The sequence below is a fragment of the Macrobrachium nipponense genome, chromosome 3 (genome assembly GCF_015104395.2).
Source record: "Macrobrachium nipponense isolate FS-2020 chromosome 3, ASM1510439v2, whole genome shotgun sequence".
NCBI lineage: Eukaryota > Metazoa > Arthropoda > Malacostraca > Decapoda > Palaemonidae > Macrobrachium > Macrobrachium nipponense.
The window spans coordinates 31,959,480-31,976,439 of NC_087202.1; the positions used below are offsets into that span (position 1 = coordinate 31,959,480).

The following is a 16,960-nucleotide window of genomic DNA, read 5'->3' on the forward strand; positions in this document are numbered from 1 at the left end:
CTTTCGAGACAGACCTCCCTTGACTACGAACCCGAGGGAACTGTCAGCCCAATACAGGGACCCTGCCAAGAAAGAAGCATTATTGCAACTGGTAGAACAGATGTTGCAAAAGGAGGCCATCGAAGTGGTTCGGGATCCGCATTCCCGAGGATTCTACAACCGTCTTTTTCTGGTTCCGAAATCCTCGGGAGGGTGGAGACCGGTCCTGGATGTGAGCGCACGGAACCGATTTGTGGAGAACACAAAGTTCTCTATGGAAACATCAAAATCGGTTCTTGCGGCTCTTCGTCCAGGAGATTGGATGGTCTCCTTAGATCTACAAGATGCATACTTTCATGTCCCCCTGCATCCATCATCGAAGAATATCTCTGATTCTTGATGCAGGGGAAAGTATACCAATTCAGAGCCCTATGCTTCGGCCTTTCAACGGCCCCTCAAGTGTTCACGAGGCTAATGATGAATGTTGCGAGATGGCTACATCTAGAGGGGATAAATATATCCCTTTATCTGGACGATTGGCTAATAAGAGCAAAATCGGAAATTCAGTGCTTGAAGGACTTGGAGAAGACTTTGAACTTGACAAAATCTCTGGGACTGCTCGTGAACCTCGAGAAATCACAATTGATCCCCAGACAGAACATAGTCTATCTGGGGATACAGATGGATTCTCGGGGTTTTCGGGCGTTTCCATCTCAAGACAGAATTACTCGAGGCTTAGAAAAGATCTCGAACTTCTTAGGGAAAGAACGGACCTCGGCGAGGGAATGGCTCAGTCTGCTGGGCACCCTTTCCTCGTTAGAGCAGTTCATTTCCCTGGGAAGATTAAATCTCAGACCTCTGCAATTTTATCTAAAGAGGATGTGGAGTCAAAAGACAGGAGACTTGTCAGACGTTTTTCCCATCCAACAGGGGATAAAATCCGACCTAAAGTGGTGGTTAACCCCATTAACAAGGAACGAAGGGGTGTCCCTCTTGATTCGGAACCCTCACCGAGTGTTGTTTTCCGATGCCTCGGAAACAGGTTGGGGAGCAACACTGGGTCCAAAGGAAGTAGCAGGTATTTGGACCAGACAACAAACTACTCTGCACATCAATGCGAAGGAACTCCTGGCAATTCATCTAGCCCTGGAATACTTCGAAGCAGAAGTCAGAGGGGTGGTAGTTCAAGTCAATTCCGACAACACCACAGCTCTGGCTTACATCCGGAATCAAGGGGGCACTCACTCTTTCTCTCTGAACGAAATAGCGAGAGCTCTATTAACCTGGACAGAGGAACGGGCATTATTCTGCGTACAATTTGGTTTGTCCAAGGAGTAAAAAACCTAAGGGCAGACAGGTTGAGCAGAAAGAACCAGGTTCTCCCGACAGAGTGGATGCTCCACTCAGGAGTCTGCAGACAAATATGGTCACTCTGGGGGAGACCCCAGATCGACCTGTTTGCCACGTTCCTCTCCAGGAAAATAGACAATTTCTGCTCGCTAGAAGAAGATCCCAGAGCCACAGCGATCGATGCCTTCCTCATGGATTGGTCAGGCATAGATGCATACGCCTTTTCCCCCCATTTTCAAATTGCTGGGGAAGTAGTAAGGAAATTTGTGGCATCGGAAGGAATGAGAATGACTCTAATCGCTCCCTTTTGGCCTTCCCGAATCTGGTTCACAGAGGTTACTGGAATGGACGGTGGACTTCCCCAGAATCTCTACCAGACAGGACAGATCTGCTCAGACAACCCCACTTCGAGAGGTTCCACAAAAACATCCAAAGTCTCTCCCCGACTGCCTTTCGACTATCGAAAGACTGGTCAGAGCGAGAGGCTTTTCAAAGAAAGTGGCAACTTCAATTGCTAGAGCCCGCAGAGCCTCTACCCTGCGGGTCTACCAATCGAAGTGGGAAGTTTTCCGTAGATGGTGTAGGTCGAAGAAGCTGTCCTCTTCCAATACCTCTGTAACCGAAATCGCGGATTTTCTCCTCTTCTTGAGAGAAGAATCCAAATTGGCCGTATCAACTATCAAGGGATATAGGAGCATGCTCTCAGCTGTTTTTAGAAACAGAGGGCTGAATCTCGAGAATAATAAGGATCTTCATGATCTCATCAGGTCTTTCGAGACTAAGAAATTGAGATCGTCGATTCCCCCGAGTTGGAACCTGGACGTTGTCCTAAAGTTCTTGATGTCGGACAGGTTCGAACCTATAGATAAAATCTCATTCAGAGATCTTACTAGCAAATGCATATTCCTGTTGGCTCTAGCAACTGCTAAGAGGATCAGTGAATTGCATGCTTTGGACTCTAGGGTGGGATTTAGAAAAGACTCGGCTGTCATTTCTTTCCAGGATCTTTTCCTAGCAAAGAATGAGAACCCTTCTAAACCTTGGCCTAGAAGTTTCGAAGTCAAGGGACTCTTCTCTGGTAGGAAGAGAGTTGGATCGGTCCCTTTGCCCAGTCAGGACCTTAAAATTTTATTTAGAAAAGAAGACACAGCTTCAGGGATGTCGACAAGGTCTTTGGTGTTCGGTAAGAAACCCCAAGAGACCGATGTCAAAGAACGCACTGGCATTCTTTGTCAGAAATGTAATTACCGAAGCTCATAGGAATTGCCAAGAGAACTCTTTAAAGCTGCTGAGAGTGAAAGCTCACGAAGTCCGGGCTGTGGCAACTTCCCTTTCTTTTATGAAGAATATGTCCATGAGAAACATTTTAGCAGCAACTTATTGGAGGTGCAATTCAGTATTTGCATCCCACTATTTAAAGGATGTTAGAATAACATACGATAAATGTTTCGCTCTTGGACCTTATGTATCAGCGGATACTATGCTGGGAAATGGAGCAGACGCTGATCCTTAAATTTGTTTTTAATAATTTTAATCATTAGTTTTGATATTGTTGTTGAGTTGTGGGTTGCTTGAAAGGATGTTCGGGGATGACTCCTTTCAATCGTAGTACTAACCCCAATGAGGATCAGGTGATCGGGATTAGTGTCGTGCTCTATGATCATGCCAATAGACAAGGTGTTTTGTCATGTAAGTGGATAGGACCCCATTGACAAAGATCCTAAGGTTCTGAAGCGTAAGTGGGTAAGACCCCTGTAACAGACCATCAAGAACTCTTAGCATGAGGTCACTACCTCGCTGAGGCTCTTGAAGCGATACGGGCTCCTAGGCAGTAGCCATGAAGTCTTTCGCTAACACAGGTAGGAATCAAGGTTTTTAATTTTATTACCTACAACATATGTTGTTTCCTGTCTATTTCAGTAGATTAGCTGTCTCTTACCCTCCGCCAAAGGTGCCAATCAGCTAAGTATATATCTGACAGGTAAGTTGAATGCATAAAAATGTTATTGTCATGATACAATAAAGTTTTATGCATACTTACCTGGCAGATATATACGGTGTATGGCCCACCCGACCTCCCCACAGGAGACAGGTGGAAGAGAAAATCTGTCTTAGAAAACGGGAATGATTCCTATTCCCGCCACCAGCGGCGGGGCGGTAGATCACCTGACCTACCTGTAGTGTGTGCTGCGAAATTCGAATTTCTATCGGGGACGACCGAGTCTATAGCTAAGTATATATCTGCCAGGTAAGTATGCATAAAACTTTATTGTATCATGACAATAACATGTTTAACATTTTAGCATATTTTTCCTATACCATTAGTTCGTCAAGATCCGAAGTGTGTTGAAGTTGTTTTTATAAACCATCCTATGGCTATGGTAATGGAGTTATAAAGAAATTAATAAAAGTGGTAAAAAGCCTCTTTACGAAGGGTATGCTTACGTTTTAGACCATTTGGGTGCCCTAAAGGCAATAACTTACGAAACTTCAAGTTAAAATATCAAAGGGTTTACTAGGTATCTCGGAACTCTCTGCTACATTGACATTATTGTTAATTGGATTTCAAATACTTTTCCAAGATCAAACTGCCAATAATATGACAAACGTTACAATGCGAAATGATTCTTTATAGGAGAGGTGAGAAGACATAGTGTTTAACTAAGCCTAGTATTTGAGAAAATGATTGAATTTGGTGCTGAAATAATCAGTTTTGAGAAAATTATAACGCGTTAATTAAAACTTCATTTAATTGTGATTCTATGATATTTTAAAAATAAATGTTATATGGAATGAAATTTAAAGATGTAAGGTTTTATCTCCCAAAAGACTTTTTCTTTTATCTTCAGTACTTTTGGAGATACGTATTAGCATTTGAATAGCAATGAGGCGGGGTTACCAGAAATGAGCCTGTTTCCAGTAATGAGTTCGCTTCAGTTGTAATAAGCAAAAGGAAAACAGAATTTTATGGTGCTGTGAAAAACTTGGATGTTGTAGTGGAAGAATAACAACTTACAGTACTGTACTTTATTTTGCAAGTCATTCTCACAAGCCTGATAATCTCAGATGTGATGCTCTTGAAGTTCAGAACAAAATTAAAGGTATGGCCAGTATTACTGGTGTTCCCTCAAATATAATCCAGAACACTATACAGCAAACGTATCACTAGATGTGTGTAGTGTTTTACCAAAGACAGTAAGTTACTTTTGCAATTATCAATTATGTCTTTTGTTAATTAAACTTATCTTCATTTATGTTATGTTCTTTACAATAATTGCTCTAATTTGAAAATTTGTATCATTGACAAAGTTTTCATTAATTATGTTTTTTAATAAATAAATTTTGTGCTTGATACAATTTTTATCAATTATGGCTTTTGTTTACCAAACCTACCATCATATATTCTCCATAAAGTTTTCGTTTATATCATGTCCCTACTCATTTGACATTTTGTCCTCTTTGGACATCATGTGTTATTTTACCCATCGACATTTTGTCTGGCGACATTGTGACTGTCAACATTGTCCATTGACATTTTTCCTGCACACCTCCCCTGGCCTGGTTCGTCTAGGCCTGGATCTTTCTCTGCAGCACCTTGCCACAGATGGGGTCTCCCTCTCGCAGCAAGAGGCAGCAAACCTGGTTGGATCTGTGTTCATTCACATTTTCCAAGGTTGCTGCCTCCTTGGGTGCAATTATCTTTGGAGAGGACTCCGTTTTTGGGAGACTGCCAGTCCAGAGGGAGGGCTATCTCCTACATGGCTCACCCAGACTTTAAAGGGCACTTGTGGGAACACCCAGCCTTTGACAAGAAAGGTGTGCAGTCACCTCCCTTTCAACTGTCTTTCCAGTTGGGAGAAAGGGAGAAAGGAAAGAAGAAAAAGGGAGGATGCTAGGGGCGGTGTTCCCCTCCAGCTGCTGCCATTGGTGGGGGTTGCCTGTCGAGCCATGGGGCAACTTGACAGTGACATGGAGCCGAGACCTAGGTAGCAGATGTCCTTCAGGAGAGATATCTGCTTCCCTTTGAGTCTCAACCACTTCTCACTAACAACTCAGTCTGTCTCCTTACATGTTCACGGCTCGCCGGATGATTTTATACTCCAGGAGGAGGTGCAAGCAATGTTGAAGGAAGACCTGGGTAGATGTCCTTCAGGAGTGATATCTGTAAGTGATTACATAATAAAAATATGGAATGTTATTCCATATATATTTTAGGTCTTGTTGCCTTGTATAATAAGGCGCCCTATGAGGTAATGTTAGACTTGCGATAATCGTACGCTAAGTCGGTTGGTATTGCACTTCCATATTCATGGGAGTGTCTTGGGGTTTGTAGATCACTTACAAAGTCAGTATTATCTTCTTGGTTATAACGACGATGTGTTAAACTCATGATGATTCGGCAATGATGTGAGGATCTAGTAGAAACCACGAAGTACAAAAATACTTATATTCTCTGAATTTACATGGTGAAGATCAGGTATGATTGTACAAGTCTTCTAATGACGATAGCTTGATCGCTTCTGCCAATGATGATGGCTAATTCTATTCTCTCTACATGATAAAGCTTAGGTAAAGAGGTACAGGTCTTCTAATGACGGTAGCTAACTCTATTCTGCTCGTCTACCATCTCTGTTACAAGTTATGAAGGAAGCAGATAGTAGCTTGAACATATGAACATACAATCAGATGACATAGTTACATACGAACACACAATCAAATTGAGACACGCTACAGATCACGTAGGCCGTTTGAATTATAGGTCGCGGTAGTTGTCTCAAGCAGGGAGCTTGGACTAAAGTTTATAAACAATTGAATGACTACAGGTGACGGCATGTTATCTTAGCCTACTTTTATTGTATACGTCATCTTTAGCGTCTCTAGTCTGATCACATTCCTGCAAGCAATCTGGTTGACCTCTTTAGTTTTAGTCTTTTATATATATGGACTAACATTCCATATTTTTATTATGTAAACACTTACAAATATAAAAGACTAAAACTAAAGAGGTCAACCAGATTGCTTGCAGGAATGTGATCAGACCAGAGACGATAAAGTATGTAGGCACAGTGACATGGAGCCGAGACCTAGGTAGCAGATGTCCTTCAGGAGAGATATCTGCTTCCCTTTGAGTCTCAACCACTTCTCACTAACAACTCAGTCTGTCTCCTTACATGTTCACGGCTCGCCGGATGATTTTATACTCCAGGAGGAGGTGCAAGCAATGTTGAAGGAAGACCTGGGTAGATGTCCTTCAGGAGTGATATCTGTAAGTGATAACAAAATAAAAATATGGAATGTTATTCCATATATATAAAAGACTAAAACTAAAGAGGTCAACCAGATTGCTTGCAGGAATGTGATCAGACCAGAGACGATAAAGTATGTAGGCTAAGATGACGTGCCGTCATCTGTGGTCATTCATTTGTTTTGAAACATTAGTCCAAGCTCCCTGCTTGAGACAACTACCGCGACCTATAATTCAAATGGCCTATGTGATTAGTAATGTGTCTCATTTTGTATGTATGTTCATATGTTCGAGCTACTGTCTGCTTCCTTTATGACTTGTAACTGAGATGGTAGTGGGAACAGAATAGAGTTAGCCATCATCATTGGCAGACCTGTATCTCTTTACCTAAACTTTATCATGTAGAAGAGAACAGAATAGAATTAGCCATCATCATTGGCAGAAGCGATCAAGCTATCGTCATTGGAAGACCTGTACAATCCTACTTGATCTTCACTATGTAATATCAGAGAATATAAGTATTTTTATACTTCGTGCTTTCTACTAAGAACCTCACATCAGAAAGAAATCATCATGAGTTTAACACATCGTCGTCATAATCAAAGAAGATAATACCGACTTCATAAGTGATCTACAAACCCCAAGACACTCCAATGAATATGGAAGTGCAATACCAACCGACTTAGCGTAAGATTATCGCAAGTCTGACATTACCTCATAGGGCGCCTTATTATACGAGGCAACAGCCCTAATATATCTACTTCCCTTTGAGTCTCGGCCACCTATCACCAATAACCCAGTCCGTCTTCTCACATATGTTCATGGCTTGCCAAAGGATCTTGCACTCGAGGAGGAGCTGCAAGTGATGCTGAAGGAAGACGCTGTGGAAGTTGTCAGATCGGTCCCCAGGTTGGGAGGACATCAGAATTCAACAGGAGCTTTTAAAAAGGTTGAAGTTCTGACATTATGAAGTTGTAAGCATTTCTGGAGAGAAGCTTATGGAGCAGAGCAGTCCAGAATTTTGCTGACTTAACTAAAACTAGGGAATGAGTGATTATTCATAAGCTTTGTTCTACGTTTGATAACAGCAATATATATATATATATAAATGTGGAATGAGCTGGTAAGACTGTTTACATAGGTTTTTTTTTTCCCCTTGTGTTATTTCTGTCATTGGGATTTTCTGTGGTCCAGCAATAAGAGGTTGGACTGTACTATATTTCTCTATTTATATACTAGTAATTTAATCATTGGTGTGCAAAATTTTCAATCTCATGGCTTTGGTTTGATTTTTAGATAATGCATAACTGATTTGGCTTTAAATAAGTTATCTTCTTTTTCAGCCCAGACCTTTTGCACTGGAACAGACACGCCCACTTCTTCGCCAGCTGTCTCATGAAGATTTCTCAGAGATACTACTACCAGCAGCCAAAAAATTCTTATTAAGAAACCCAGAGGTCATCCTGTGTGCTGTATCCCATTTGTGTTCTGGACTTAATCTTGACCTTAGTAAATATGTAACTGAAATTATCAAGACTCTTGCAAGTAAGTACTATTAACATTTCACAACTAAGTATTGATTAGTAGCTCTTGGATTGAGTTTAAAAAAATTTTAGTTGTGTATAATTTTGAATGTTTTGTGAAATTCTGGAGGTCTGATGCACAAATGCTTTGCGAATTAAAAAGTAGATAAAATTTTAAATTTAAGGATTTTTAAAGGACATTGCTTGTGGTGTTTGAGGCTCATGTTTCTTTAGAAAGATCATTGAGGTCATTACTGCTGACGTCATTGTAGGGCCAACTGGTATCCTCCTGTCATAAGCAAATTCTCTTTTATTTGGTATCACTTTTGTTTAGCCTAGTCATCATCATTCTGGGGCAAAATCTGATTAGTCAGCAGTGAGGTTCTTTTATGGGCTGCTGGCTATGAATGTAGGTAGTAGATGGGGTGACTTGATATTTCTTTGTTCATATGCAAACAAATCAGCCATTTTGTATTGCTCCGCCAGTGACGATTGCTGCTTCTTGGAGTCAGAGGGAAGCCCCGCTAGTAACGTCACGGGGTCAGTCATTTTGTATCCCTCCGCCATTGGTGTCTGCTTCTTGTTTGGATTGAAGGGAAGCCGTGACGTTATCGCTACTTATTATGTCACTCCCAGTCGTCTCCTCTGCGCTGTTTCGCTCCTCTGTATTGTCATCGTTCACTGTCATAACGTCATCTCTGCCATCCAGTTTGCTACATCTCCCTTCCATGATGTCAGAGGCTTCTCTTGCTTATCCGTCTGAGGCTGTATGCCCGGCGGTTCCTAAGAGATTGGACTGTTTTGGAAGATTAAGTTGCTGCCATGTTGGCTGGGAGGACTGGAAGCAAGTGTGTTGCATCACCCCCACCTCCTGTGAAGAGTTTGCGTAAGGAGCCAGTGCTGTTGTCTTCTACTCCCTCTCGCCCATCTCCGCTGCATCGGCATATCAAGCGTTGGAAGGCTAAGGACTTTCCCCTTTCTTCGCCTGCGAATGAGGAGCAACATGCCCGTGTTCCTGAAAGTGTTGGTGTTTCGGAGAGTGTTAGTGTATCTTCCCATGTGTAATCTGCAGTGGCTGCTTCGTCCTCTGCATTGAGTCGCGAGTGTGTTGCAACCTCCCCTGTTTGTGCACTTGTTGCAGGCGCTCCCACTTCTTCTCAAGGGCCTATTCGTCGCTGTAAGGATCTCAAGGTGCCTGTCAAGAAGCTGAAGATTGTGAGTGCGGAGTTGGTGCAGCAGGAGTGTTTTCTTGCCCCTCTCCCTGGTACTTCCAGGAGTTCGACTCCGAGGGATTCTCATTCGTTCTTGAGTGTTCGGGATTCCTTTCCAGCTCACGTTCGTACGTCTGCCACGCCCATTCCCGTTCACGGCCATGTTTAAGAGTCATCTGTTGGGAGAATGCGTAGTGATGTTCCTGGTGTTGTGGTTGGTTCGTTGCGGGAGTTGGCGCTTGGATCCAGCCCAGACAGGTTAGTTGGTATTTCAGGCTGTTTGGCTGCTGGTTCTTCCGTTAATTTGAACTAGGAAGGCGCTTTAGATGAGCCTGCACATCCTTCTCGTCATTGGTCTTCGTTGCCGGAGCAGGAGGAGGGAGACACTCTTGAAAAGTTTCACTAACCCCCATTGATTTCTTATTGCTAACAGTCAGTGCTATAGAAAATGAGGCATTTTGTTTGGTGGGTACCTTTGGATCCATGCACTTTGGTGCAGTTGCTACTGCTCGTCTGTTTACTAGACATTAGTGTGTAGTGTCTGGGGGTATTCCAATATTGTTAATGCAGGCTTTATGTGAGTTAGGACTTTGTATGAAGGATAAGTTATTTATATAAGTAATTTACCAAGTAATTACATTGCTATTAGTTTCACTCGTCGGCAGCTAAAATGTTGAAAATCCTGGGTCGTGCAATTTTTGTTTTGGGTAGGGTTTGGCATTTTAATCTAATTCTTCGAGTCAGCCCTGTGAGAGCTGACTGCCAGATCAGTGGTCGGGTTAAACTAGTTTTATAATATTAATAATAAATATTCTACATTCATGTAAGCTCCTATTATTAGTTTCTCCTCTTCTTTTACTATTCTAATGGCAGCTGCAAATTCTTGTCTGAATAATTCTATCTCTTGCTGTTATTACCGCATCTAAGGAGCATATGCTGATATATTTACTACTTTATCCCTATTATTATTGGAATCTTTAAAAAAACCTATCATTTACTCTCTTTACCTCTACTACTTTTTCTTTACAGTTGTTACTTGCTATAATTCCAACTCCATTTCGTCCCTCTCATCACCCACAGTAATAGAGCTTATATACCCATTTCCTATCTCTCTAGTTCCACTCCCTTTCCACCTACGTAGTCTGCACATACAAGAAATCTATCTTTCTCCTTTCCATCACATCTACTATATCCCTCAGTCTTCCTGTTCCATGTGCCTACTCTTATCTTTCACTCTTTACTAACTTCTTTGGCTGCAGTTGTGAATCCTGTGGTACCCCTCACCCATTTATCAAGCCAGTAGGGAGATTCTGACGTGCATCACTTACAGGTGACACCCTAGCCGCATTCATATTCCTTACAACATCAGGCATGGTTTATTATTTGGAAAAGGGTTTTTTTACAACTGCATGCCCTTGCTGTCATCAACCACAGTTATTGGTGGTGGGCCTCAACTTTGACTAAAAAGTCCACCTGCAAGGCAGCAGTTTTCCACAGTTATTGGCAGTGAGCCTAGCCTTTTATTTTTCTTTCTTTCTTAGTATATAGTATGTTATATAATTTATTCCCATGCATGTACTTTTTAGTATTTTATTTAGATTCATTTTTGTTTTCTGAATACCACAAAATTCTCTGTATTTGACCTCTTCTGTCTCTGATTTCCATTGTTGAGGAAGGAATGTTCTTTTACAGGCCCACTACATGCAAAGGAGGACCAAGTGCGTGATGATACTGTTGAGGTGTGTCGCCAACTTGCCAAGCAGTGTAGTGATGCCTCTGCAATAGACACATTTATTAAACTTCTCTTCGACGTATTTTTTGGGTCTGATGGAAAGCTCACTGTAACTACACATAAAATGTCTGTTTTGCAGGTAATTGAGTATTTTGATCCATTTTTATTTTACTGTATGAATCAGAGGAAGAGGTGTTGAAAATGTCTAGAAGATGAAAGAATGGAATGGAGTGAAGAGCAGCTGAAACAAACCAAAGATTATAAAAGCTGGAAAGGAAGCAAAGGAAAAAGTATAATCAGGAAAGTGATCAGTTGGTTAGTGTGGGAAAGGTTTGTTTTTGGGAGGTGGGGAGTGTGAGAGTGAAGTCTGTACTACTGTGTATTGAATGAAACAGATGGTGTCACAATAGTTGCTCAGGATTACAAAATATACATGGAGCAAGAGATTTCAATGCTTGAAATGTTACAAGAGCAAGTAGTGAAGTGAAGGGAGATTAAAACCCTGTCGTCGTGGATAGGCAGGTTTAAGAAGAGATAGTATTGCTATTACTTGGGAGAACAGTTAGAAAGTTGTGGCAGCTTGGATAAAATGGCGAGAAGATAGACTCCTGGTACATGAAATGTATCATTAGTAGAAAAGTTGTGGCAGCTTGGATGAAATGGAGAGAAGATAGACTCCTGATATATGAAATGTATCATTAGTAGAGTGAACAAAAACTTTCAACGAGTAATTATGGTTTGTATTATGAATGAGGAATTGGTGGAGAGATGTATTAAGGTGCATGAAAAAAGACTTGAGATCTCAAGAGATTGAGATGGTTTTGATATGTGATGTGTAAGTAGCAGGATGAATACCTGTATAAAGACCCTGGAAACCTCAGAGAGAGGTAACAGATGAATACCTTGATGTGATTGTAGTTCAGGCAGAAAGAGCAATGGACTAGGGAGAGTTGAGAGAACTTATTTTACATCCAGCTTCATAAAGGAAAAATGTATTTACCATCATGATAAGTTTTACTGTACAGTATTTGCAAATTCTTTAAAATCTTGTAATGAGTTCTCAGTAACCAATTTTCATCAACTTTGTCACATTTCCCTTTATGGGGTTGAAATTAAAATTTATTTTCTTCTGTATTGTCCAAGCAGGAAGGTTACTGTTTCAAAATGCATTATGTAGCACACTGTAGGTGGTACTGAAGTTTCTCTTCAGCCATGCAGTTGCAATGCTTAAACTTTTACTTTTCTTTCTATCCTTTTGTCTCTTCCTTCTTAACCCTTAAGAGCCGAGTTAAAAAAATCGGTATGCAACACCCCAGACTGTAGAAACTTTGAGGGCAGCCAATTTAAGAAAAAACACATCAATGGAAAGAGGAAGATATGCAAATGGACATGTAAGAAAAAAAAATTCTAAAAAATTCTCCCTACCTTTCACAAGAAGTTGAAAATGGCTATTTACTGTTCCTTTGGGGAGTCTTTTATGTGACAGTCACAAATTTTAGCAATTTATGTGTTATTAATATTTTTAATAATTAATTTTATTTTAATTTGTAAAATTATAATTACAGCTCACACAATATCATAACAGTAAAGAACTAAAATCAGTAACAAATTCTGGGTATATTTGTTGTAAAATATTTACTAGGTTTACTGAGATCGAAGATGCCGTAACAATTTTGGATTACAGTGGTCCCCCCGTATTCGCGGGGGATGCGTACCAGACCCCCCCGTGAATAGTTAGAATCCGCGAATGTTTGGAACCCCTATAAAAATGCTAAAAACAGCCTATTTTGTTAGTTACAACTCAAGTAAAACCCACTAAAAATTTTCCTACATGGTTTTTTTAATAGTTTTATCACAAAAAGTGCATTTTATGATGAGATTCATCAAAAAAACCAGGAATTTGTGGATATTTATCATAGAAAAATACCGCGAATGCGTGAATTTTCCGCGAATATTGCAGGGAAACGTTCCCGAGAGAAATCCGCGAATGTGTGAGTCCGCGAATCTGGAGAACGCGAATACGGGGGTCCACTGTATACATGTTTTTTCAAATTTATTTCTTTGCACTTTTCTTTGCAAAAATTACAGTTATAAGTGACATACTGCCACGAAAGATAAGAATTAAAGCCAACAGCAACCCCTGGGTATATTTATGAGCAAATATATAAAAAGACATCATGTGAGAGAGAGAGAGAGAGAGAGAGAGAGAGAGAGAGAGAGAGAGAGAGAGAGAGAGAGAGAGAGAGAGAGAGAGACTGTGTCCCCTCCCCCCTCGAAGTCAAGTACACTACTGACTCATAGAATCAACGAGCTAAGCCAGTCTAAAAGTTGCTATTAGTGAATTGAGCTAGTGAAGTAATGGAGCCTCTTTCCTGCCTGATTTCTCCAAATCAGTGGTCTGTAATATTGATAACATGCCAGGAAGTAATCCATCCACCACTCAATCTGTCCAATAAGGGTTAACTATCTAACTTCATTAACTTTATTTTTTCATTATTCACCTCTCAGTTCTTAACAGATCCTTTAGGCAAGCCCTATAAAAGTTTAGAAATGTGACTTAGTGGTTTCTATGAACTCCCTTAGATTATTATATTTTAATTTATGGGCAGTCAATTACCATTTTTGCATTATAGTATGTTCTCTCCAGATGTACATCTGATTGAATTTTTATCAGAAACTGTTTGAACTAGTGGGAAGACAACATGTAGCTTCTTTATCCTTGATTGCATGTTCACTTACAGTACTTTATTCACCACGTTGTATTTGGTTTTATCTTAACACATTTTATGCACAATTCATGTATGTGGTTAGATTAATGTAATATTGGTATTAAGGTACCTTTTTTGTACTTTTTTTCAGGGTATTGAAGCTGTGAGTGAACACAGTGTTACAGGTAGTAGTGCATATGGATTATCTGTCACTGTAGTTGAGAAGATGGTTAAAGTTCTGGAGACTGAGAGCCATGAGGGCTCTCTTATTCAAGCTCTCTCTGCTCTTACAGCATGGTCATCAAAATTTACAAATGACATCCCTCAGAAACTTTTAGATTTCATTCCTGTGAGTAATAATGCAGTGCATAGTTTTTTTTTTAGATCTAAGTTAATTGTAAAAAATTAGTTTGTTGTGTTACTATGTAGTTCTACAGTCATACCTGAGAGAGAAAGATTATTCTGTAAACTGATTATTATTTAAAGTGATAATGATGGTAGCCTTCACTCTCCTTGAAAATGTGCAGTTCAGTTTAAAAGGTATCTTTTACATAGAAGCAGATATTTGTGTAGGCAAAACTACATACATAGGCCACAGTTATGGTCTTTAAAATATCCAAACACAGCTGTCTTTTGTTTAGTAGTAGTAGTAGTAGTTTTTTTTTTCCATTGAACAATTCCATTAATTATACAGCATACTCATGACCCATATTTAACCTAAATCACATTTTTGATATCCATGATCCATGGAGAGATTTTAGAGACAAATAGATAACAGACCCAAGTCTTTGGATAGTATAAGGGGTCAAACAAAAGAGGAAGAGTCCCCATATGTATAAAATGAGTTGCTTGTGTGTTTAAATGTAACTGACAGTGGAGGAAACTTACTCTTTGATGGAATATTTTGCATCTTGGGAGGTCATGGTCAGAAATACTTCTACCAGACAGTTAGCTAGCCATAGGCCTGGACAGTGTCTTAGAAGATCTTTGATGGTGGTAGGAACACTGTCACTTCAAGTTTAGGTCTATCTGATTGCAGAGCTCCTGATTGGTATGGACACCAGGTCAAGGTATAAGTTCTTGAGCACATTTACTATCTACCAGTTAACAGGAATTTGAGTATTACCAGAAAGGATGTAGTAAACTTCCTTGAGAGGTCATCTTGCTCTCCAAGCATTCACATATCTGGGTCTTGAAAGGTCCTAGATGTGATGACTGACATCATGATGGTAGCATACTTGTAGAATCAGGTTGGCACAAAGTCTGAGACTATATCATTTGGCAGAGGACTTCATATGGACAGAGGCAAACTTCCAGAGTTCTTGGACATGCCATCAGTAGACCTGTTTGTAATGAATCTAGTCTGTTAACTGCCAAAATACTGCTAGACCCAGTGGGACCAGGCAGCCTGGAAATTAAACAGTTGTACATCCCTACAATGACTTGCATGGGCATGCTTCAAGTCATGTAGACTTCTTCAGACAGGTCCTAGTGTCCAGAAATATGAAGATTACACTTAATGCTCTTCTTAGGCGATGGCGGTAATGGTTTACAAAGATACTGTCTTTTGATGGACAGTCTCAGGAGTTCCTAGCTGGGAAGGAGATACCATTGCAAGCTCAAGATGTTGCAGCTGCTAATCTCCTGAGTTATCCAGCAATGTCTTATAGGTAAAGGATTTTTGGAAAAGTCAGCCAAATTCAGTGCATCAACATGCAGTTTTTCCCATCAAATTTTAACAGACCAAGGGGAATCGGCTCCATAATTAATGCTGGGAAATGGTCATCAGTTTAGTTACATCATGTATTCCTTTGATTAAAGATTTTCTGTGAAGTAGGTCATCTAGATATGGTTTCTTCTGTCAAGTTGAAGAGATTCCTCGAGGGTCATCTAATGCCTCCAACTGGGATCTCTCCTTGGTCCTGAAGGCTTACTAAGCCTCCATACATGTAATTGCAAGCATCTTAGTACTGGATCTGATATTAAAGATTGTTAATCTCTGGCAGTTGCATCTTCAAGATAGATTAGAAACAATTTCTTTCCAGGAGTCTTGTGCAATAGAGGCTAGATGGTGCAGTTGTCAGTTGCACATGACAACATAGCCAAAACCCAAAGTTCAATCAGCCAAAGCAATTCCATAACACCATTGACCATCCCTCTTCTTGTTTCATTCTTGATTAATGAGGAGGATTTTGTAGGTCAAGTGAGGGCAATTCATAACTATGTGCAGGCAAACTGAGATTCTGGAGGTTGTGTTTAGACTAAACGCTACCAAGCAGTATATATTAAAAAAACAGGTCACGAGAAACATGGTCTCTTCGTGGCAAAGGCTAGTCACATTCAGAGCTTACAGTAATTCATCAGATGGCAAAGTGGAACTGGTAAATGTTCTGATTAACAAAATCAGGATCTAATATGCTTCAGTTGCTTTTACTTTTGTAAAATATTAATCTGTATTTGCTAAATTCTCAGTAGAAACAACTCAAAAGTAGGTGGACGGGTTTCTCTTGAGGCCAGTAGTTGCCAGGAGCCAGGTTTTACCTTCAAGACAAACTGTTCTTCCTCTTCCTGATGATTTCTTCTCATCCACCATTGATAGCTTCACATAGATTTAGACCTTGGGTATGTCTCTCTTGAGTGGTAATTGTTTAAGACTGAATTTCAGCAGTATAAATGACTAATGGGTTTGTTTGGAAAACTTATTTATATATAGAAACTATCAACATTTTGATACTGAAATTTTCCAAGAAATGCAGAACAAAAAGTAATGCAAAAGTAAAGTCTTTTTAGGTAAGTGTTTGAAAGATGAAATTTTTACTGTAAGTTTTCAAACATCGAACTCACCTGGTAGTTATATATATAGCTTACGTCCCTGACGTCACGGCAGAATTTCAAAACTCGCGGCAATCGCTGATTGGGTAGTCAGGTGCACCACCTGTGCACCCTCTACCCAGTTACGTAGAACCGTTCCAACTATTCCTCAGATCTTACCTGCCGCCGCATCGGTGACATTGTTGGAACTTAGCTCGCTTAGCCCGTGTTTTTTGCAGTTATTTGGTGAAGTACACTTGGCTTTGGCTTTCGCTTGATTTGGATTCTTGATTTGGATTTTTCTTGACTTTTGTTTGGATATTGTTGGTTTGACCCTTGCTTGTTTTGATCTCTCTTTTGAAAATTCCCAACATGACTGACTCTGCATCGAGTATGAGAAT

The 16,960-nt window shown here is 40.3% G+C and overlaps 1 protein-coding gene across 1 annotated transcript in view; it reads left to right on the plus strand.

The window, feature by feature from the left end:
- LOC135221689 (stalled ribosome sensor GCN1-like) overlaps positions 1–16,960 on the plus strand; it is a 339,764-nt gene that overhangs the window by 105,341 nt on the left and 217,463 nt on the right. Inside the window, exons 6-8 of the mRNA XM_064259421.1 lie at positions 7,918–8,119; positions 11,001–11,179; positions 13,900–14,097. Of these exons, the coding sequence (XP_064115491.1) occupies positions 7,918–8,119; positions 11,001–11,179; positions 13,900–14,097 (579 nt within the window). The remainder of the gene's footprint in view (positions 1–7,917; positions 8,120–11,000; positions 11,180–13,899; positions 14,098–16,960) is intronic.